At 46.3% G+C, this 23851-nt stretch overlaps 1 protein-coding gene across 1 annotated transcript in view; it reads right to left on the reverse strand.

Moving 5' to 3' along the window:
• The window catches only part of LOC140394369 (arf-GAP with dual PH domain-containing protein 1-like), a 153938-nt gene that overhangs the window by 79243 nt on the left and 50844 nt on the right, over nucleotides 1-23851 (reverse strand). Inside the window, exons 2-3 of the mRNA XM_072481570.1 lie at nucleotides 14216-14346; nucleotides 11099-11190 (exon numbers count right to left, since the gene is read on the reverse strand). Of these exons, the coding sequence (XP_072337671.1) occupies nucleotides 11099-11190; nucleotides 14216-14346 (223 nt within the window). The remainder of the gene's footprint in view (nucleotides 1-11098; nucleotides 11191-14215; nucleotides 14347-23851) is intronic.

The raw sequence follows: 23851 nt of genomic DNA on the forward strand, positions 1-23851 counted from the left end.
TGGTCCGACGCCCTCCCGCGATTCTCCCAAGCGGCGAGAACGGCCCCGCCGAGTTCCCCACGGCGCAGACCGGAGAATCGCCCGAGACACCCAAAATGGCGATTCTCCGGCACCCCTGCTACTCTCGGGCCCGGATGGGCCGAGCGACCAGGTCAAAACGGCGGGTTCCCCCCGGCGCCGTCCACGCCTGGTCGCTGCCGGCGGGAACAGCGCGGGAATGCTGGGGGGGGGGGGGGGGGTTGGCCTGCGGGGGGGGGGGGGGGGGGGGGGAGGGGGAGGGAGAGGGGATCCTGCACCGGCGGGGGGGCCTCAAATGGGGTCTGGCCCGCGATCGGCGCCCACCGATCGTCGGGCCGTCCTCTCTGAAGGAGGACCTCCTTTCTTCCGCAGCCCCGCAAGATCTGTCTGACATCTTCTTGCGGGGCGGACTCGGAGAGGACGGCAACCACGCATGCGTGGGTTGGCGCCGGCCAACCTGCGCATGCATAGGTGACGCCAGTTATGCGCCGGCGCCTTTACGTGGCGACAAGGCCTGGCGCATGAAAATGACGCGGCCCCGCTCCTAGCCCATTATCGGGCCCTGAATTGGTCGGGATAGGGACCGTTTCGCGCCGTCGTGAACCTCAACGCCATTCACGACGGCGTGGGCACTTTGGCGCGGGAGTGGAGAATCCCGCCCCCTGAATATGGCTCCCAGAGGACTGGGTTCTAGGTCCAACTGTAACACTACCAACATGGTGCTATGGAAGGTGTCGGGACAGATTTTTGATCATCAAGGGAGTCAAGAGTTATGGCGGACAGGCTGGAAAGTGTGGTTTAAGGCCACAATCTGATCAGCCATGACATTAGTGAATAGTGGAACAGGCTCAATGTGCCAAATGGCCTTCCCTGTTCCTAGTTCTTATGATCTTGTCTACTTAACGCCAGCTCAGAGATCACACATCAGAAATCCAGGCTCATCAAATATTTCAGATATTGGCGATCAGCCACAATGAGAAGTATGTGCGTGTTAAACGGCAAAGGAATTATAATTAGAATCGGCACTGCCACCGCCTGACCTCTGAATGTTTCCAATTCCACAACAGAAGGGTTTTTTTTCCTGAAAATGGGTACTTTGGGTTTGAACTTCCTTTCAGATGAAAGAGCGATGTCTGGTCAGCAGTGAGGCTCTACAGAGCGGTTTTTGGGAGAGTGTCGCCTGTTGAGGCTGCATTGACATGCCAGGCTCCCAGCCTTTAGTACACTGACGTGAAGTTCATAAGAAATGGCTTTCTTTGCTGTCTTTATCATTAAAACGTCAACTAGTCAAGAAAGCGGTTTTGTAGAAACACAACCAACATATTCCCTTTTCTGATATCACACCTTGGAATTTCTAGGTTTAAGAAAGTGTTAAGATGGGCTGTGAGTACTGGCGGCGATCGCAAGTATTTTTCAAAACTTATTTTTGACAACCATGATAGAAGCTGCTGAGGAACTTGCTGCAATGGAATTCAGGAATTAACAGGATGGCGAGAGACCATTTCTGTTGGGAACATGGGTCTGTTAACATCTAGCAAAACCCAAGGTCCATCTCGTTCACTTCGACCATCCTGGTAAATCACATGTTGTTGCCTAATCACCGCAATCCATCTCTAGCAAAGAATCTACAACAGATTCAGGTACGAGGCAGGGAAAACTCCAGTGGTGGGGAGCTTTGGGAACCATATGCTGATGAGTGCCTGTTCCTTCCAGCCTTTCTAAACCCATCATGTCCCAAATTAATCATATTAGTCTAACCTGACTTGAGATTTTTGGAGACAGAAGCTTCAATTGGTCAATCTCAAAATTTAGAATTACATTGTGCTATTGTATCTGCCATAAACTCCAAACCTCTGCTGCCTGTATCCTAACTTAAACAAAGTCCCATTCCCCTATCACCCCTGTGGTCACTGACCTACCTGATCTGTACTCACTGGCCTACTTGATCTGTGCTCGCTGACCTACATTGGCTCCCGGTCAAGCAATGCCTTGATTTTAAAGTTTCAAATTCATTTTCAAATCTCTCCAAGACCTCACCTCTCACGATTTCCGTAATCTCGTCTAGATACACAGTCTCACCTAATTCTGGGCTCTTGCCTATTCCTGGTCCTAACTCACCACAGGTGACCGTGCCTGTGGTTGCTGAGGCCCCAAACTTTGGACTTCCCTTCTCTAAACATTTTTGCCTCTCTATATCACTCCCCCCTTTAAGATCTTCCTTAAGTTATGTTAAAAAGGTGCTATATCAATACAAGTCATCTCCTATGACCGCGACCACTTGCTCTGCCAAACATTTCACTTCCCTTCATCACTGCCCCCCCCCCCCCCCCCCCCCCCCCGCCCCCCATCCTAAAAAGCTGCTCCATTTGTTCATCACCCCCTGGTAAAGGCAGGGCAATCTCAGCTCAAGGTTGGCTCTGTATCCAGAGAATGATCAACCAGAAGACTGCAATTCACCTACTCCCTTTCAACATCTTAAATAACCTGTGTAAGTTCTCCTGCACTGCAGAGAGCATTCTTCATTTAATATCCCACATTGGCTTTGTAAAAGAAATACTGAAAGGCCTGGAGCTGTGGGAGCCTCGAGAGGTTGAATAAAACTGGACTTTTTCTTGCAAGCGCTTCAAACCCTTTATTGACTTGATGCATTTAGTGTTTAAAAAGCTGTTTTAGCAAATGGTCTGCTGGTGTTGGGCTGTCGAGACGCCGAAAGGTCCAGGTAATGGAGAGTTGGCCTACATCACTTAACCACATGGAAACAATTATCAGAGAATTACATCTCTGACCAGCACAAGACAAAAACAGCATTGTATGCAGTATCTTACCACCCAAGTTGTGGTCTAGTTTCCAATGAATACAATGCAGAATCAAATTCAAGAATTTGCAAATTGACGATTCTGGCAATGCCGAACCTGGCACTGCATCTCGCACAATAAGTCCAAACATTACTTAGCCTCACATCAATAATATGAAACTGTGACTGCTCCCTCAGACTGAACAATGGATAATAAACAATTCTCTACCACTTCCTCTTTCAACACCCGTGTCATATAAACAGCGTCTCATGGTAGTATTTCATTCTGTACTGAAACCCAGTGCCATGCTAATCAGAGACAGATGGTGGTGTGCAAAGCACCCACATTAGGCCCCTTGCAATTTACCAGACATCACCCCGAACAATTCTGGTCAGGAAATACTTTAATACAGGATAAATCATTTCATATAGATGGTCCCAGGTTCCAAATAATTAAACAAGCAGGCCTCAATTTTAATACATTTCAGCCTCTAGACACAGTCACCGTCTCTAGATGTGCACCATTTTGGAGCTAACAAGATTTCAGAACAAGGATAGCCACGGACAAGAAGATCTTGCGTTTACGGAGCACCTTCCATGACCTCAGGATACCCCATAGTGCTTCAGTCACTGAAGTACTTTCTGAAGCAAGAGTCAATGTTGTAATGTTGAAAACGTGGCAATTAACTTCTGCACACCGAAATCAGATAAATGACCAGCAAATCTGTTCTTATCAAAGATGTGGTTCAGGGGTAAATATTGGCTAGAACCCCAAGGGCACCTCCCCTGCTCTTCTTCTAAATAGTGCTGTGGGATCTTTTGCGTCTATCTGTCAGGGCCTCAGGTATTAATGCCTCATCTAAAAGACAACACCTCTGGTGGCCATGCCTTCAACCATCTAGGTCCTGAGCTTTGGAATTTAGTGCATAAACAACTGTGTTCCATGAGATGAGATCATGCACACTACAGATAACGCAGCAAGTGCATTTATGTGACCAGGAGTATTATTCTCACTGTCTGTGGACAGATATTCTCATCGATTTGAAAAGGTTCATCGTAGTCTGCTCTGCAGTGACATGTTTCTGCTCAGCCAACTTCCTCTCCCCTTAACCCACGTGAGGACATGGTCATTACTTAGGAGTCCAGACAGCAAGATTTGGTACAGCAACAACTAACCTTTATAGAGCAAAATCTGACACCAAGCCACATAAGGAGATATTAGGACAGGTGATCAAAAGGTTAGTCAACGGGATAGATTCTAAAGTGCATCTCAAAAACAGAGAGAGGTTTAGGGACGTAATTCCAGAGCTTGAGGGCTAGGTATTTGAAGGAATGATCACCAGTGAGGTACATTGGAATACTCTCTCCAAGAGGACACCGGCAATCATGGATTTCAATGTGTTAGAACATAGAACATAGAACGATACAGCGCAGTACAGGCCCTTCGGCCCACGATGTTGCACCGAAACAAAAGCCATCTAACCTACACTATGCCATTATCATCCATATGTTTATCCAATAAACTTTTAAATGCCCTCAATGTTGGCGAGTTCACTACTGTAGCAGGTAGGGCATTCCACGGCCTCACTACTCTTTGCGTAAAGAACCTACCTCTGACCTCTGTCCTATATCTATTACCCCTCAGTTTAAAGCTATGTCCCCTCGTGCCAGCCATTTCCATCCGCGGGAGAAGGCTCTCACTGTCCACCCTATCTAACCCCCTGATCATTTTGTATGCCTCTATTAAGTCTCCTCTTAACCTTCTTCTCTCCAACGAAAACAACCTCAAGTCCATCAGCCTTTCCTCAGAAGATTTTCCCTCCATACCAGGCAACATCCTGGTAAATCTCCTCTGCACCCGCTCCAAAGCCTCCACGTCCTTCCTATAATGCGGTGACCAGAACTGTACGCAATACTCCAAATGCGGCCGTACCAGAGTTCTGTACAGCTGCAACATGACCTCCTGACTCCGGAACTCAATCCCTCTACCAATAAAGGCCAACACTCCATAGGCCTTCTTCACAACCCTATCAACCTGGGTGGCAACTTTCAGGGATCTATGTACATGGACACCTAGATCCCTCTGCTCATCCACACTTTCAAGAACTTTACCATTAGCCAAATATTCCGCATTCCTGTTATTCCTTCCAAAGTGAATCACCTCACACTTCTCTACATTAAACTCCATTTGCCACCTCTCAGCCCAGCTCTGCAGCTTATCTATATCCCTCTGTAACCTGCTACATCCTTCCACACTATCGACAACACCACCGACTTTAGTATCGTCTGCAAATTTACTCACCCACCCTTCTGCGCCTTCCTCTAGGTCATTGATAAAAATGACAAACAGCAACGGCCCCAGAACAGATCCTTGTGGTACTCCACTTGTGACTGTACTCCATTCTGAACATTTCCCATCAACCACCACCCTCTGTCTTTTTTCAGCTAGCCAATTTCTGATCCACATCTCTAAATCACCCTCAATCCCCAGCCTCCGTATTTTCTGCAATAGCCTACCGTGGGGAACCTTATCAAACGCTTTGCTGAAATCCATATACACCACATCAACTGCTCTACCCTCATCTACCTGTTCAGTCACCTTCTCAAAGAACTCAATAAGGTTTGTGAGGCATGACCTACCCTTCACAAAGCCATGCTGACTATCCCTGATCATATTATTCCTATCTAGATGATTATAAATCTTGTCTCTTATAATCCCCTCCAAGACTTTACCCACTACAGACGTGAGGCTCACCGGTCTATAGTTGCCGGGGTTGTCTCTGCTCCCCTTTTTGAACAAAGGGACCACATTTGCTGTCCTCCAGTCCTCTGGCACTATTCCTGTAGCCAATGATGACATAAAAATCAAAGCCAAAGGTCCAGCAATCTCTTCCCTGGCCTCCCAGAGAATCCTAGGATAAATCCCATCAGGACCCGGGGACTTATCTATTTTCAGCCTGTCCAGAATTGCCAACACCTCTTCCCTACATGTTGGTTCATGGTTATGCTTAACAAGGTACTGACGTGGACTATGACACTCTTGCCACCTGCCATAGAGGTGCTAGAAGGAGTTGCAGGTTGATAATCAATCTTTCATTTCTTTCAACTCTCATTCTCACTCTACAGTATAAATATTTCCAACTTTCTCTGCCAGCTTTGACAAAGAGTCATCGGACACGAAACGTTGGCTCTTTTCTCTCCCTACAGATGCTGCAAGACCTGCTGAGATTTTCCAGCATTTTCTCTTTCGTTTTTAAATCAATCTGCTTGGCTGCATTATGAATGCACCTTCCATGACCATCAAGTCCCAAAGAGCGACTCAAACCCGGGCTCAGAGGTAGGGGTGCACCACAGGACTTCCTTACACTAGCAAATGGGGGGAAGGGAAGGGTAAAACTACAAAAAGTATAATGGTTAATGGGAACCAGAGCAGCAGGTCAGCATGTGAGGAGGAGGTAGAAGTTAATAGAACGTACAGGCAGGGCCGGTCTAATGACGACGGAGGGGTAAGAAAACATAAAAAATTATAATGTAAGGGTACTGGGGGAGTGAAAGGTGGGGATGAGTCTGAGTGTAATCAGAGATTAATGAAGGAGGTCTGAATGTGTGAGACACGTAGTGCCAAAGATAATCCTGCAAGGGAAAGACAAATCTGTGGCACATATTTAAAAACCTTGTACCTAAAGGCACACAGTATTCAGAATAAGACCAATGAGCTGCCAGCACAAATAGAGACAAATGGGTATGATTTGGTGGGGATCACTGAAACATGGTTGCAGGAGTACCAGGACTGGGAGTTAAATGTCCAAGGGTACTCCGTATTCGGAAAGGATAGACAGGATGGAACAGGAGGTGGAGATGCTTTATTGGTTAAAGAAGACATCAAGGTTGTATTAAGAAATTATATTGGCACAAAGGGTCAAGATTTTGAATCGATATGGGTGGAAATAAAAAAAACCTCCTTGTTCGGAGTAATTTACAGGCCCCTGAGCAATAGTTCCAAAGTGGGGCATAGCATAAACCAAGAAATAATGAGGGCTTATGAGAAGGGCAAAACGGTAATCATGGGTGATTTTAACGTGCATATTGACTGGATTAATCAAATTGGTACGGGTAGCCTCATGGAAGATTTCATAGAGTGCATGAGGGATTGTTTCTTAGAGCAATATGTTATGGAGCCAACCAGGGAACAGGCTATTTTAGATTTAGTATTATGTAACAAAAGAGGGTTGATAAATAGTCTTGTCGTTAAAGGTCCTCTTGGAAGGAGTGATCACAGCACGCTAGAATTTCAAATTCAGATTGAGCGAGAGAGGACAGAGTGGCATACTGGAGTTTTAGCGTTGGGCGGAGGTAATTATATAGGCCCGAGGAAAGAGTTGGCTTAAGTAGACTGGGCACAAATAATTGAGGGCAGAACAGTTGAGGAACAATGGCGGATGTTCAGGGAGATATAAAACACCTCTCAATTAAAGTACATTCCTGAAGGGAAGAGGAATTGTAAAAGGGAGGAAAACATTCCATGGCCAACAAGGAAGTTAAGGAGGACATAAAGACAAAAACTAGGGCATACCATACGGCAAAAGCTAATGGTAAGCTGGAGGGTTGGGAGAACTTTAGGGGTTAGTAAAAAGCTACTAAAAATAGTAAAAAGCTAAGGTGAACTACGAAAGGAAACTAGCAGAAAACATAAACACTGATACCAAGAGCTTCTATAAGTATATAAAGAGGAAGAGAATAGCTAAAGTAAATGTTGGCCCTTTATAGGACGATACTGGTGAGGTAATAATGGGGAACACAGAGATGGCAGTGGCACTGATCCATTATTTTGCCTCTGTCTTCACGGTAGAGGATAATAAAAGTTTTCCAAGACCTGCAGTTAATGCAGAGGAACTTAGTGCAATAACCATCACTAGGGAGAAAGTATTAAATAAATTAATGGGGCTAAAGGCAGATAAGTCTCTGGGACATGATGTCCTGCACCCTAGTGTTTTAAAGGAGGTGGCAGCAGAGATAGTGGATGCATTGGTTATGATGTTTCAAAATTCCCTGGAATCTGGCAAGGTGCCAGGGGATTGGAAACATGCTAATGTAACTCCCCTATTTAAAAAAATGGAGAGAGGCAAAAGTAGGAAACTATAGACCGGTTAGCTTGATCATGTGGTGAGGAAGTTGCTAGAATCAATCATTAAGGAAGAGATGACTGAACATTTGGAAAGACAAAGCTCAATCCACCATTGTCAGCATGGTTTTATGAAGGGAACGTCATGCTTGACAAACTTGATTCAGTTTTTTGAGGACATAACCAGCAAGGTGGATAATGGGGAACCTGTGGATGTGGTATATCTAGACTTCCAGAAGGCGTTTGACAAGGTTTTGCACAAAAGATTTACCCAGAAGGTGAGATCACAGGGGGTTGGGGGTGGAGTACTAGATTGGATTGAGGATTGGCTGACTGACAGAAAGCAGAGGGTCGGGTTAAATGGGTCCTTCTCTGGCCCATTTTGAAACATCAACTGTAACCAGCTGTCCTCTAACCTCAACTGTTTATATAAATGATCTGCAAGCAGGGACAGAGTGTAATATAGCAAACTTTGCAGATCATACTGAAATAGGTGTGAAAGCAGGCAGTGAAGAGGAGATACAGATTTTACGGACAATGTAGATAGGCTAGGAGATTGGGCCAAAATTTGGCAGATGGAGTTTACTATGGATAAGTGTGAGGTCATCCATTTTGGCCGAAAAAATAGTCAGCCAAATTATTATCTAAATGGAAAGCAGATTCAAAATGCGTCTGGGCAGGGTGATCTGGGTGTCTTTGTTCATGAATCGCAGAAAGTCTGTATGCAGGTACAAAATGTAATAAAAAAGGCAAATGTAATTTTAGCATTTATTGCAAAAGGACTGGAGTATAAAAGTAGAGAAGTGTTGTTGCAATTGTTTAGGGTGTTGGTGAGACTACTTCTCGAGTATTGTGTCCAGTTTTAGTCTCCTTATTTGAGGAAGGATGTGGTGACATTGGAGGCAGATCCGAGGAGGTTCACCAGATTGATTCCGGGGATGAAAGGGTTGACGTATGAGGAGAGATTAAACAATTTGGGCTTATATTCACTGGAGTTTAGAATGATGAGAGGGGATCTGATCAAGGTATATAAAATACTAAAAGGGATTGATAAAGTAAATGTAGACCAAATGTTCCCCCTTGTGGGGCAATCTAGAACAAGAGGTCATGGATATAGGTTGAGGGGCAGTAGATTTAAAACTGAGATGAGGAGGAACTACTTCTCGCAGAGGGTGATGAATTTGTGCAACTCGCAGCCCCATAGTGCGGTGGAGTCCGAATCATTAAATAGTTTCAAGGGGGAGATAGATATATTTCTGATAAAAAATGGAATAAAGGGATATGGCGAACAGGTGGGGAGGCGGCTTTGAGACCAGGAAGAGGTCAGCCATGATCTAAGACAGGCCCTTGGTGGTTATTTGTCAAACACAGCAAAGTGCCGTGGTTTTTACTGTGGGTAGGGAGAGGGGGCAGGCCTCAAATATACCTCAGCTGGAATTGGGATCAAACACCATGCTGTTGGCATGAATGTTATCTATCGCTAGCCATCGAGCCAACTGAGTTAACTAGCTCAGGGAAAATTATAAGGACTGTATTTGTATACTGTGAATCGAACACTAGAGATCCTGCAGATGGAAGTGAGTACACTTAAATTGTAATTACTCCACAGGCTCTTCATGTTACATTCCCCTCCAGAATTCAAAATGAAAGCAGATGTTACACGACCAACTTGAGCGTTTATTAGGACGTAACGATCTGAGCAGGGAGGAGAGACAGTAGCACCGGTGTTAATGCAGGAATAACTTCAATACGTGTTTTAAAAGGGAAATAGGCAATTTTGTCAAACCTAAGCTATCTACCGATATACAAGAATGCAATCATAATAAGGCTCATGAAAAATTCAGCCCATTTAGCCTGCAGTGTTAATAACATAACAATTTGCATTTATAAAACAACTTAGGGCCAGTGTCAAACTAAATTTGGCACTGGGCCCCATGTGGTGTTAGTAGGCATGTAACCAAAGGTTTGGACGAGAGAGAGAGAGAAAAGAGAGAGAGAGAAGAGACAGAGAGAGAGAGAGAAAAGCTGAGGGTATTGTGGAGATGGGGAGGGGAGAGACGATGGAGGGATTTGAAGGCAAGATTGAGAATGTTAAAAATCAAGGTGTTGCTGGTCTGGGAGTGCGTGTAGATCAGGGGTGATGGGTGCACAGGACTTGGGTGTGAGTTAGGATACAGGCTACAGAGTTTTAGTTGAACTCATGTTTACAGATGGGGTAAAACAAGACCAGCAATACATATCCACAATGACAGTGAAACAAACACAATCTCCCATAATTTTCCAGTTGTTTGTCAACTATGAATGGGGACACAGGCATGGGATGTGATTAATGGCAGCATCTCATCCACCACTGCTGTGATCAGCTGATACATAGTCCAGGGACTGAACTTGGGATCTTCCTGCTCTGCACAGCTCAGTTCCATTGTGGTCATTGCAACGCCTCACCTCCCCAAATAAAGGCAATGATATATGAAACTTAACAGAAAGCCTTTTGAAGCAAATCTGCTTGTTCATCCATAAACACAATCCTCAAAAAATAATTTTAAATTAAGGAAAAACAGAGCTTTTGAAAGCCACAGGGCATAGGGAGGGCAGGTCTGATGATAACCAATCTATTAAATTTTTATGTGTTAGTAGTACGGTAATATCACATGTGTAACAATCAATAGGAGTCTCTTTATTGGAAATTGATGCTTGCAGAGCTGAACATGCTCTTTATCAATTTACTCTTGGTGGGAAGGAATGTTCAGGGGATTTATGAAGAAACAGCTTAAATTTATATAGCGCCTTTCAGGACGTCCCAAAGCGCTTTACAACCAATCAAGTACTTTCATGTCTAGTCATTCTTCTGATGCAAAAACATAGTTGATGCACAAGGTCCCACACACAGCTCTGATATAATGAACAGATAATCTGTTTTCTCCATGTTGATTGAGGGGTAAATATTGGCCAAAGCACTGGGGAGAACTCCCGCACCCTTCTTTAAAATAATAATTCTATGGGACCTTTTTATGCCCTCCTAAGGGGACAGATGTCAGTTCTAACATCTTATCCAAAAGACAGATAACTAATCAGCCAAGACCTGATGAGATTTCCCCTTTAATTGATGTGATACGACTAGACCAGTTAAGAGTAACATTTTACTTATTCACTGCAATACTTACTGACAATCTAGAAGCGTTGGTCTGTAATAAAATGCCGGCAACTTTGACTCGTATTTCGCTTTGGCTGCGCTGTTCCCATTAGAGGCCATAAACTACGAGAGAAAACAAGAGTTTGAATCAATTGATTTTCATTTCAGTTCTGATGGTCATGTGAATTATTGATTCCCCGTACCAGCCTCCCCGAACAGGCGGCGGAATGTGGCGACTAGGGGCGTTCACAGTAACTTCATTTGAAGCCTACTTGTGACAATAAGCGATTTTCATTTCATTTTTATTCATTCACAGGATGCAGACATCATTGGTAATTCTTTTTTGCCCGATCCCCAATTGTGTGCGAAAAGGTGCTGGTGAGCTGCCTTCTCGAGCACAACTGAGTACCTTGCTAGATCATTACAGAGACCAGTTAAGAATCAACGACATTGTTGCAAGTCTGGAGGCACATATAGGGCAGAGTGGGGAAGGACTGCAGGTTTTCTTCTTCAAAAAAGGACAGCAGTGAACCAGGTGAGTTTTAATGACAATCTTGTGGTTTCATGGTCAGCCATTACTGATTGGAGCATTTTATTCCAGTTTTGATCAATTAATTGAATTGAAATTCCCCAGCTACCTTGGTGGGATTTGATTATATCTCTGGATTATTAGTCCAGTCTCTGGATTATTAACCCAGTCTCTGGATTATTAGCCCAGTCTCTGGATTACTAGCCCAGTCTCTGGATTACTAGCCCAGTCTCTGGATTACTAGCCCAGTCTCTGGATTATTAAGCCAGTCTCTGGATTATTAAGACAGTCTCTGGATTACTAGTCCAGTCTCTGGATTACTAGCCCAGTCACTGGATTACTAGCCCAGTCTCTGGATTACTAGTCCAGTAACATAACTGCACGCTACCGTACCCAACACTATTTTCATAGAATTTACAGTGCAGAAGGAGGCCATTCGACCCATCGAGTCTACACCGGCTCTTGGAAAGAGCACCCTACCCAAGGTCAACACCTCCACCCTATCCCCATAACCTAGTAACCCCACCCAACACTAAGGGCAATTTTGGACACTAAGGGCAATTTATCATGACCAATCCACCTAACCTGCACATCTTTGGACTGTGGGAGGAAACCGGAGCACCCGGAGGAAACCCACGCACAAACGGGGAGGATGTGCAGACTCCACACAGACAGTGACCCAAGCCGGAATCGAACCTGGGACCCTGGGGCTGTGAAGCAATTGTGCTATCCACAATGCTACCGTGCTGCCCCTTCAATTCATTTCCAGCTTTTTGCAAAGTGCTCTTCGAATAGTTCAGTGTGTGAGCTACATCAGTTTATGATTGCCAACTCTGCATTGCCAAATTAGATGAACTACGACTGGGCGTGAATATTGAGAAGGTTGTGAAATGGATTGTGTAGGAAGGGTCAGTGTGGGGGCGGATGGTGGCAGCTTCCTGTCAGGGCTGGGTTTGAGGGCATTGGTGCTGGCTCCTCCTCCATTCTCACCGGCCAGATACTCTACAGGCCCGGTGGTAGTAGCCTTGAGAATCTGGAACCAGTTTAGACAACATTTTAAGCTAGAGGTGATGTCGTCGTTGGCGCCGATATGTGGGAACCACAGATTTATCCCGGCAGGGTTGGACTCGACGTACAGTGTCTGGGAACAGGAGAGGGTAGAGAAGTTTAGGGATTTGGTTGCAAAAAATAAAACAGGGCACACGGGGTGGGATGGTGGATTGCTTGTTTATTATAAAGTTGTATAAAGTTGAGTGAGTGTTGTGAACATTGTAAAATGGAAAATGTCCTGAATAAAAATAATTTTTTAAAAAAGATTGCCAATTCTGGCTGGGCATCAATCACATGACCTCTGGCTGTTAAACATCCTGGCCCCACACTCCTGCCATTGGTCACCAACATGCCCAATCAGAAAGTGAACAGTTGCTTCATGACCCAATGGGATGATTCTGGACAGTCAGACCCGCCTTTCTCTTTCCCCTCCTACATCCAATAGTTTTATAACCGATAAGAGTCAAAAGCACTCAAAGAAAGGTTTTCAAAAAGCAATAATACTGGAGTTGTCTCAATAATTCTAGGATGTGACTCGCAGCTGTGCCCCGAAAACTGGTCTTCAGCTCCTCGAGACTCCAGGGCAATCCTGGGTGGGTTGTCAACCCCAATATCAGTGGCTATGTTGAGCTGGTATCAGGCTCATTCTTCAGGATGTGGCATTCAGGCACACACAAGCCGCTAACTCTGAGATGAAATCCATTAGTTAAAACCATATTAGTTTTAGGTCTCCTAAAAAACTAGAGGTCATTCCACATAAGAAATAGGAATGGAGTAGGCCATTTGGTCTTTCGAGTCAGCTCCGCCATTCAATAAGGATATGGCTTAACGATATCAGCGCCACCTTCCCGCACTATTCCCATATCCTTTCGTCCCTGCACATCTTTGGATTGTGGGGTGAGACCCACGCAGATAGGGGGAGAATGTGCAAACTCCACACAGACAGTGATCCGGGGCCAGGATCAAACCCAGGTCCTGAAGCAGCAGTGCTAACCACTACGCCACCTTGCCGCCTTTTGGTCAACATTAGTGCCTTCATTTTCTATTCATTCCCTGTGCCTTTCACATCGGCTTGAGTGTCAGAAAACACGGCTGATTCATTCCTAAACCATAATCCCGCTGTCACAGACATTGGATTGAATGACAATATATTTACATGGGATGAATGTGGGTCAGACATGGAGCAGTGAAATTAATCTGACATCGACATCAGTAGCATAGTCAGGCTAAAACGTCATTGAGCTTTACAGCACAAAAAGAGACCCTTCGGCCCATCGTGTCTGCGCCGGCCATCTATTCTAATCCCATTTTCCAGCACTTGGTGCGCAGTCTTACATGCTATGGCATTTCAAGTGCTCATCTAATTGCCTCTTAAATGTTGCGAGGGTTCCTGTCACTACCACCCTTTCAGGCAGTGAGTTCCAGATTGTATTTTTAGGATGATCATAATCTGTGGGGTGCTGTTAAGCTCGCTGGTAAATGTTTTGCTCAATACAATGTTTATTTCTATCAGAATCCCCAATCTCAGTCAGACTGATTTTTCACTTGAACTTTGACTCAAACACCTACCTTAACTTCGTCATCCTCCCAGGCATCTAACCGAACAGATTTCACTTTGCTAACTTGAGAGATATTTCGATGAATTCCTGAACAATTTAAACAGATAAAAACTCCAAGAGTGTAGGATGCCCAGTCGCAATCTGAAAAACAAAAGAGTAAAGCGAACATGAAGTTAAGTCTAATTTATCAGCGGGGACCATGATGCATCATCATACTTCCCATTTCTTCCCCAAATCAATAGTCTCTCCTTCTCCCAAGGCACTGGGATATGGGAAGCAGATTCACAAGCAATAGCTCAATAATTAGGAACTTAGAAGGCCGTTCAGCCCATTAAGCTTATTCTACCACTCAATTAGATCATGGCTAATCTCTACTCCATATATCACGTTGGTTTCATATTCTTTAATATCCTTAACCTAAAGATCTACTAATTCAAGTTTTAAAACCGTCAATTTATCACAGATTTTTTAGGGAAAGGGAAGTCTAAATTTATTACCCTTTGTGCGGAGATGCCATTCTTCATATTTTGAACCTGGTCAACAGATATCCGAAGACTATGCCAGCATGAGGATGCCACAGCTGCCTTTGGTCCTGCAGTTGTCCAATGTGTCCCCATATGTACATCTATTCTTACATGGGGTTACTGATGCCACTCGTAGAATTCCAAACCCTGCTATCTATTCAGCCAAGCTGATGCTCAAATCTACTCTCACGGGTTTGTGACCTCCCACAGTAGCCTGGCCATGTAATCTGGTGCACTGCTGAAGGGGTGCTGCATTGTCATGGGTGTCATTTCCTCATTAATTCAGTGATCTGATTGCTGTGTGGTACAGCACACAAACACACATCAGACAGCTCAAACAAGCCATGAAAGGAGACTGCAGAACAATGGTTCGCCACTTCAAACAATTTTCGCTTTACAAATGCTTATCCGCCAGATCTGCATCCCTATATTTTCTGCCTGACGAATCAGATCGAAGGGCTGCTGTCTTGCCACATCCAGTTGTGAATGGTGGTGGAAAATTAAACAACTCACTGGAGGAGGTGGTTCCACAAATACCCCCATTCTCAATGACGGGGGGTGGCATCACTGCGACAGGCAAGGCTGAAGCATTTGCAATCACCTTCAGCCAGAAATGCTGAGTGGGTGATTCATTGCGGCCTCCTTCTAAGGTCAAAGACATCTCAGATGCCAATCTTCACTCAATTTGATTCACTCCACCTGATATGAAGAAACAGCTTGAGGACTGGATACTACAAAGGCTATGGGCTCTGAAAACACACTGGCTGTGGTGCTCCAGAATGTGCTGGAGCATGTTCCAGTACTACCTACTGCCTGGGAGGGTGCAGAAGCGGGCTGCCACACATCTTTTAAAAAGTACCTGGATGAGTACTTTGCACATCATAACATTCAAGGCTATGGGTCATGTGTTGGCAAATGTGATTAGGTAGACAGGTCAGGTGCTTTTGGCATTGGTGCTGACTCGATGGACCGAAGGGTCTCTTCTACACTATTATTCTAGGATAAGGGCAGCAGATGGATAGGAACACCACCACCTACAAGTTTTGTTTCAAGCCACACACCATCTTGATTTGGAATTATATCACCGTTCCTTTACTGCTGCTGGACCAAACTTCCGGAACTCCCTTCCTAACAGCATGATGGGTGTACCTGCACCAGACAGACGAAAGCAGTTCTAGAAGGCAGCTCACCACCACCTTCTCATGGGCAATTAGGGATGGGAACAAATAGTGGCCTTGTCAGTGTGGCCACATCCATGAAAGAATATTTTAAAAGTGCTGTCTTTCACACGCAGTGATATGAGGTAGGCCATCTAGGACTGAGATGCGGAGAAAGTTCTTCACTCAGAAGGTGGTGACCCTTTGGAATTCTCTACCACTGAAGTGTGTGGAGGCCGTCTCTGAAAAATATTTAAGAAGGAAACAGATAGATTTCTAGACTGTAAAGGTGTATGGCGAGAGCGTGGGAGTATGGCATTGAGATAAAGGATCGGCCATGATCATATTGAATGGTGGAGCAGGCTTGAAGGGCCGAATGGCCTACTCCTGCTCCAATTTCTATGTTTTGATAAACTGCAGTCCACCTCAGGTGGATGAAAACATCCCACGGCATTATTTCAAAAGGGCACAGGAGTTCTCCCTCGTGTCCTGGCTAATCAACATTTAAAGAACAAATAATTTGGTCATTATCGCAGTGCTGTTTGTGGGAGGCTTATTCCGCCATAATTAGAATAATAATGATCTGAACGAGGTGCTGGAAGAAAATTGTGCATGTGTGCGTCTGAATGAATGAGTGAGTGAACATACCTACATTGATCTGTATTCCGCAGTTGCCTCAAGCAGAGGAGAAAAAACGATTGGGGGCAAGGGGGCACAAGGAGGAGGACTGAAGGTATTCAATTGTTCAGGAGAGTAAGTGAGCAGTCACATTCGACCTGTCCTAATTCAAGTATGTGTTTGCAGACCCTAATTCAGCCTTTAGCTTTACCTGCTCAACAATAAGCATTTGCCATTCCAAAGGAGGTCCTCTTTGCCAGCTGTAAATTGTCTTTTCCCCAGCTACTGATTTTCAACATGACTCATCTATGGTTCATCTAATAAATTATAAATTATTTCATAAATTCTTAGGTGATTTAATGATCGAATGAATTTTGGGAAAATAGTAATATTAAATTATAGATAGATTAATAATTTGTATAAATTCTAGGGTAGTTTACCAATCTGAATAAATGATTACATGGATTCATGATTCGTTCAGTAAATTATGGGGTAGATTTTCCTATTGCATTGGGGTGGGGCAGACTCAATTCTGGGTGCCTGATCCCCATCATCTCCGCTGCCCCCAAACACTGGGTCATAAACAAAACTGGATCTATTTACATATTTTATACACTCCCCAGTGTAGACTCTACTGGGAGGATCGATCTGACCAGGCCCTGACTTTTATCCTGGAGTCTGATGAGGCCCAGGTGGTGGGTCTCCGCCCCTACCTGGGGAGTTCGTATTCAGTAAGTCCCATTGGAAGATCATTAATTGTTGTCTCATGATCCTCATGGAGGCTAAAACATGCAGTTAATGAAATTGATATAGCCTAAGGAGAGGCAGTGGCATAGTGGTACTGTTGCTAGACTAGCAATGTTCTGGGACTCCAGTATGAATTCCACCACAGCAGATGGTGAAATTTGAAATCATTAAAAACCTGGAATTAAAAGTCCAATGATTGTTGTAAAAATCCATCTGGTTCACTAAGGAAATCTTTTGTCCTATTTATAATTCCAGATCCACAGCAATGCGATTGACTCTTTAATGCCCTCAGGGATGGGCAAGAAATACTGGTCCAGCCAGCAACACCTACATCCCATGAACGAATAATACACACACTCAGCTCTGTATCATTGAACAAAGTTCATACCACGTACAGATGGATTCGGTGCAAGTAGAGCTTGCCACTATCAAACCAGAGCCTGTTCAGCATGTGATATGCTAATCCACACAAACCTCATAAGACCAAAATCTCCTTTGAACTAAAGCCTTTCCTTCAGTCCCTGCTCCAAACTCTCCTCCCTAATTACTGATCCATCCCACTCCATGGGAAAAGTCCGAGAGTAAGCCAGTCTGTTTATAATTGACCAGAGGTTGGGTTTCCTCATATTGGCAGAGTTACTCAGACCGCCTATATTCATCTCTGTAACATGGTCGGACTTTACCTGCTGCTGAAACTCTCATTCACATCTCTGCCACCTTTAGACTTGGACTATTCCAACACCCACCTGGCTGACCTCCAACCTTTTGCCCTGAATAAACTCAGGGTCATTCAAAACTCTTCTGCTTGTGTCTTAACTCTCAGCAAGTCCAGTTCACCCTTTACCCCTGTGCTCACTAACCTACAATCGGCTCCTGGTCAAGCAACATTTTGACTTTGGGATTCTTATCCTTGTTTTCCAATCCCTCCATGACCCTGCCCTTCGCCCTATCTGTGATCTCCTCCAGCCCCACAACCCTTCGAGATCTTTGAGCTTCTCTAGTTCTCTTGAGCATCCCTGATTTTAACCATTCCATCAGGGGTGGTTATGCCATCAGCTGCCAAGGCTTGAAGTCCTAGAATTCCCTCTCCACAGAACTCCACCTCTCTATTGTCATTTCCTTCCTTCAGACTTGTCTTAAAACTTCCCGTTGTGACCAAACGCTTGAACATCGCATTATCTCCCCAAGTGTCTCCGTGTCAAGTTTTATTTTATGATGCTTCTGTAGAGTGTATTGGAACGTTTTATTACATTAAAAACACCAAATAAACACAAGCTGTTTATGTGCTGGCTCGAAGGGTCTTCGGGGAAATCAGATTGGACAGTGTCAAGGCTCTTCATTGTGATTGGCAACAAGCACAGAATTGCTCAAAAAGACCAGATCATGAAGGTTGATGAATGATTAGTAGATAATCTTATTTAGTGCAGGATGGGGTGCTTTTCATCAGATAGATTCATGAAATTTGAAAAAAGAAAGGCCTTAAAATGACAGGTTGAGATACAAACATACGGCCACCTAATGCACTGGCCTGAAATTTCGCTCTCTGTTGTGTCATCAGAGGCATTGACCAATGTAACATAAATGAATTGATATCGGCATTAAAACAGCAGAGAGAATGTATTAAATTGCTTGTACACTGGTTACCCATGGCATAATAATCGAGCCCTGTGAAGATAACAACCGGCAGCAATCAAATGGTTAAATGGAGCTGAATAATGCTGATTCCAGCACAGTACAGTCCCACTGTTTCATTTGCATACTCCTTCTCATGCACTTGCATGAAATTTGGATAAAGTCTAAGTTCCTTTGTTAAATGAAAATCCATAATGTTCCATTTAAATCTCTCTGACGTTAGTCAATAAATTAAAACATCTGGAAAAGTACAAGGCAGTTGTGAATTGATAATTTTTGTGCAGCTGTCACATATATAGAATGAGATCATGCCCTTTAATTAGACTGCTATAAATCACCAGGTCATAAGGATCCAGAGAGCTGTGGATCGTATAGGCCAATCTCTCTTTTGAATGTAGATGCGAAGTTGCTGGTAAAGATCCTAGCCACACGTACAGAGGACTGTGTCACGGGGGTAATCGGGGAGGACCAGACGGGATTTGTGAAGGGGCGGCACTTGATGTTCAACGTTAGACGGCTCCTAAATGTTATAATGATGCCAGTGGAGGGGTGCGAGGTAGAGGTGGTAGTAGCCATAGATGCAGAAAAGGCCTTTGACCGGGTGGAGTGGAAGTATTTGTGGGATATCTTAGGAAGGTTTGGGTTCGGGCAGGGATTTGTTGACTGGATCCGGTTGCTATATCAGGCACCGGTGGCAAATGTAAGGACCAACCGGGTCTGGTCAGAATACTTTAGTTTGTGTAGGGGGACAAGACAGGAGTGTCCGCTCTCCCCACTACTGTTTGCCCTGGTCATAGAACCCTGGGCAATGGCCCTTAAGACATTGAATATTTGTCAGGGGATACTGAGAGGGGGGTGGACCATAGGGTCACGCTCTACGCAGACGATTTGCTCCTGTACATAACAGACCCGCTGGGGCGATGGCTGGAATTATGGAGATACTGGAAGAATTTGGTCGGTTCTCAGACTATAAGTTAAATATGGGTAATAACAGGGTGTTCCAGGCACAGGGGCAGGAGAGGAGACTGAGGGAGTTACCGTTCAAAGTGGTGGGTAGGAATTTTCGGTACCTGGGGATTCAGCTGGCTAGCGACTGGTCCAGAAGTTAAATCTGGGCAGGGCGGTTGAGCATCTGAAAAGAGACTTCCACAGGTGGGACATGCTCCGCTGTCAGTGGCAGGGATGGTGCAGACTGTGAAGATGACAGTCCTCCCACGGTTGCTGTTCATTTGTCAATGACTTCCAATTTTTATCCTTAAGGCTTTTTTCAGGAAGATGAACGCGGCGATCTCAGGTTTTGTATGGGCTGGTAAGACCACGAGGGTGAAGAAGATACTTTTGGAATGGTGGCGCGGGAGGGGGGGCTTAGCCCTTCCGAATTTTATGAACTATTACTGGGCGGCCAACATATCGATCATTAGGAAGTGGGTAGTGGGGGCGGGGTCGGTGTGGGAATGAGTAGAGGCGGCATCCTGTAAGGATACGAGTTTGGAGGCTTTGCTAATGGCGCCCCTGCCGTTCTCGCTGGCTCGGTAATCCACAAGCCCGGTGGTGGTGGTCGCCCTGAGGGTGTGGAGACAATGGAGGCAGCACATGAGTGTGGTCACCGATCTGTGATAATCACCGGTTTGTTACGGGGGGCTGGACGGGGGCTTTAGGAGATGGCAGCGGGCAGGGATTGAGAGATTTGGGGATCTCTTCATTGAGGAGGGCTTTCTGAGCCTGGAGGCATAAGAGGAGTTTGAGTTACCTCCACCCTGATTCAGTCCATGGTGGGAAGGCCTGTGAATAGTCTTCCTGCTCACCACCAACTGAGATTCTTAAATGGGCAATTGATGCATGCCAATTAATGCCATTGCATCACAGCTGGTAATAGCCCTGTGACAGCTGGGAGGCTTGCCATGGGGATGGAGCACGACAAACAAACTTTGAGGCTACTGGGGTGGGTTGTTCCATTCAAAGGCACTCAGCGCCCGATTCAGAGACCTGGCATTAGGAAGGGTAGGGGGTGTGGGGCTGCTGAGAGCCACAGCACAACTCCCGCTGGATGTAATACCAGCAGCAGCCACCACCTCCCCAGTGGCACTGTTATGTACAGAAGACCTGTCAGCCTCTGATTGTTTGGCAGCTCTTGGTGAGCAGGACTTGTGCCCGTTGTCATGATATTCATATAAACATATCATGGTGCAATCACACACACACACTGATAGACAGATCAACGGACCAACCAACACACACACAACATCACAGCCTATCACCAGTGAGAGCACACGCACTATAAAACAGGGAACACCACAGTTCCCGCTCATTCCAGCAGGAGATAGCTCAGGGCACAGAGCTCACAGCGTGCCACTCAGACATACACCATGTGCTGAGTGCCTCTCTAAGATAGTGTTAGGGCTGGGTCCACAGGTTAACGGGTAAAGTACGAACCACAGCCATGAGTTAACAGATGTTGTTATCAAGAGTAATAAAACAGAGTTGTACCATCTACAACCGTGTTGGTTCGTTTGTATAGCGGAACACCCAACACGACACCAGTGAGGGTCCTTGATCCCAGGGAAGGTCCAGTGCTGGCCTGTTAAGACCCTGACATGGCACAAGATGTGGCAGGCCTTCCCGGAAAGAGGCAATGAGTGGGTCTCGCTGGCTCTACAGGCAGCAGGCGAGAACTCCGCTGCCTCCACAAGATTCTGTCCCCTTAAGTCATGAATGGCGCTTAAATGAGCGAGAAGAAAAGTGGAATGTAATGTAATTAAGGTCAGGGAAAGTGGAGAAATAACACACAGGAAAAAAAACATGTGAGAAACTCAAAAACAGCACTCAACAGCATAAGTTAAAGAAGAAAAGAACCATAATTTAAAAACAAGATTTTGGGCTATCCTGTATACATGAGACTAGCTGACTAAAACACAAAACCGGTCAGCATCCAGCATCATTTATTCAATGGCCACATGTTCTAAGTTCGGGTTTGAAGGGGACTCAGTTGGATTGTGTTCCCCTCACTGCTACAAGTTCTTTAACTTCGATCAAAGTTTTATGGGCAAATTAAATTGCACTTAGCATTGTGACAATGAATTGAAAGGCTTTATTCTTAATAGAAAACACACTTGAGGGGAACAACAAACCTCTTTAATGCATAGCCTTCATAAATCAATGGTATTTGAGGGAATGTCAAGCACTTCTGGTGTCTTATAATTTCTACTGGAAAAGGCAAACATGTACATTTTAAAGCATCTAGTGTGTATCAGAGACACCCTGCACAACACGGGAGTGAGAAGAAGAGCTCGCAAAATAATCGGAGTTACAGTAATCAATTCAGGCTGAATGAGGTGAGCATTTGATTTTATAACAGGCCAAAAGCACGAATGTTTTTGACCCAGGAAACTGCACCAAAACAAAGCAAAAAATAATAATTCAAGTGTGGGGCGGCACAGTGGTTAGCACTGCTGCCCCACAGCTCCAGGGACCCGGGTTCATTTCCGGCTTTGGGTGACTGTGTGGAGTTTGCACTTTCTCCCCGTGTCGGGTTTATTCCGGATGCTCCGGTTTCCTCCCACAGTCCAAAGACGTGCTTCTGGTGCGGCCGCATTTGGAGTATTGCGTGCAATTCTGGTCGCCGCATTATAGGAAGGATGTGGAAGCATTGGAAAGGGTGCAGAGGAGATTTATCAGAATGTTGCCTGGTATGGAGGGAAGATCTTATGAGGAAAGACTGAGGGACTTGAGGCTGTTTTCGTTGGAGAGAAGAAGGTTAAGAGGTGACTTAATTGAGGCATACAAGATGATCAGAGGATTGGATAGGGTGGACAGTGAGAGCATTTTTCCTCGGATGGTGATGTCTAGCACGAGGGGACATACCTTTAAATTGAGGGGAGATAGATATAAGACAGATGTCAGAGGTAGGGGCGAGATTCTCCGACCCCCCCACCAGGTCGGAGAATCGCCGTGGGCCGTCGTGAATCCCGCCCCCGCCGAATTCTCCGAAGGGAGAAAAGTCGGCGGGGCGTCAATCGCGCCGTACACCTCGGAGAATGGCACGGGTGGGCGCAAGGCAATGGATTTCAGGGCTGCCGATATTCTCCCGTCTGGATGGGCCGAAGTCCCGCCGACGTGATCACGGGTCACGTCGGCGTACATCAAACCACCTATTAATTGGCGTCAACCAGTGCTCATGGTTGACACTGACCAGCGTGGAGGTGGGTGACGGCCTGGGGGGTTGGCCGCTGGAGAGGCGATGGCGTGGCCGCAGTCTGTATGTGTGGGGGAGAGGTGTGTGTAGGGCTGTGTGTGTCTGTGTGTGTGCGGTGGGGGGGGGGTGGTTAGAGTGGGTTGGGCTCCGGGGGAGTGCTGGGAGGGGGGGGTGAGTGCCGGGGATGGGAGGATGGCTGCCGGGGAGGGGGACGGGGGGGGTCCGTGCCGGGGAGGGGGACGGGGAGGTGCGTGCCGGGGAGGGGGACGGGTGGGTCTGTGCCGGAGAGGGGGACGGGGGGGGGAGGGGGGGTCTGTGCCGGGGAGGGGGACGTGGGATGGGGGGACGGGGGTCCGTGCTGGGGAGGGGGGCAGGGAGGTGCATGCCGGGGAGGGGGGGCAGGGAGGTGGCGTGCCGGGGAGGGGGATGGGGGACGGGGGGGTCCGTGCCGGGGAGGGGGACGGGGGGGTCCGTGCTGGGGAGGGGGACGGGGGACGGGGGGTCCGTGCCGGGAGGGGGACGGGCGGGGGTCCGTGCCGGGGAGGGCGATGGGGGGGGGTCCGTGCCGGAGAGTGGGACGGACGGGGGTCCGTTCGGGGAGGGGTGGGGTCCGTGCCAGGGAGGGGGACGGGGAGGTGCGTGCCAGGGAGGGGGACGGGAGGGGGGGTCCGTGCTGGGAAGGGGGACGGGGGGGGGTCCATGCCGGGGAGGGTGACGGGGGGGGGGGGGGGGGTCCGTGCCGGGGAGGGGGACGGGGGTCCGTGCCGGGGAGGGAG

Source organism: Scyliorhinus torazame, chromosome 17, assembly GCF_047496885.1.
Source record: "Scyliorhinus torazame isolate Kashiwa2021f chromosome 17, sScyTor2.1, whole genome shotgun sequence".
Classification (NCBI taxonomy): Eukaryota; Metazoa; Chordata; class Chondrichthyes; order Carcharhiniformes; family Scyliorhinidae; genus Scyliorhinus; species Scyliorhinus torazame.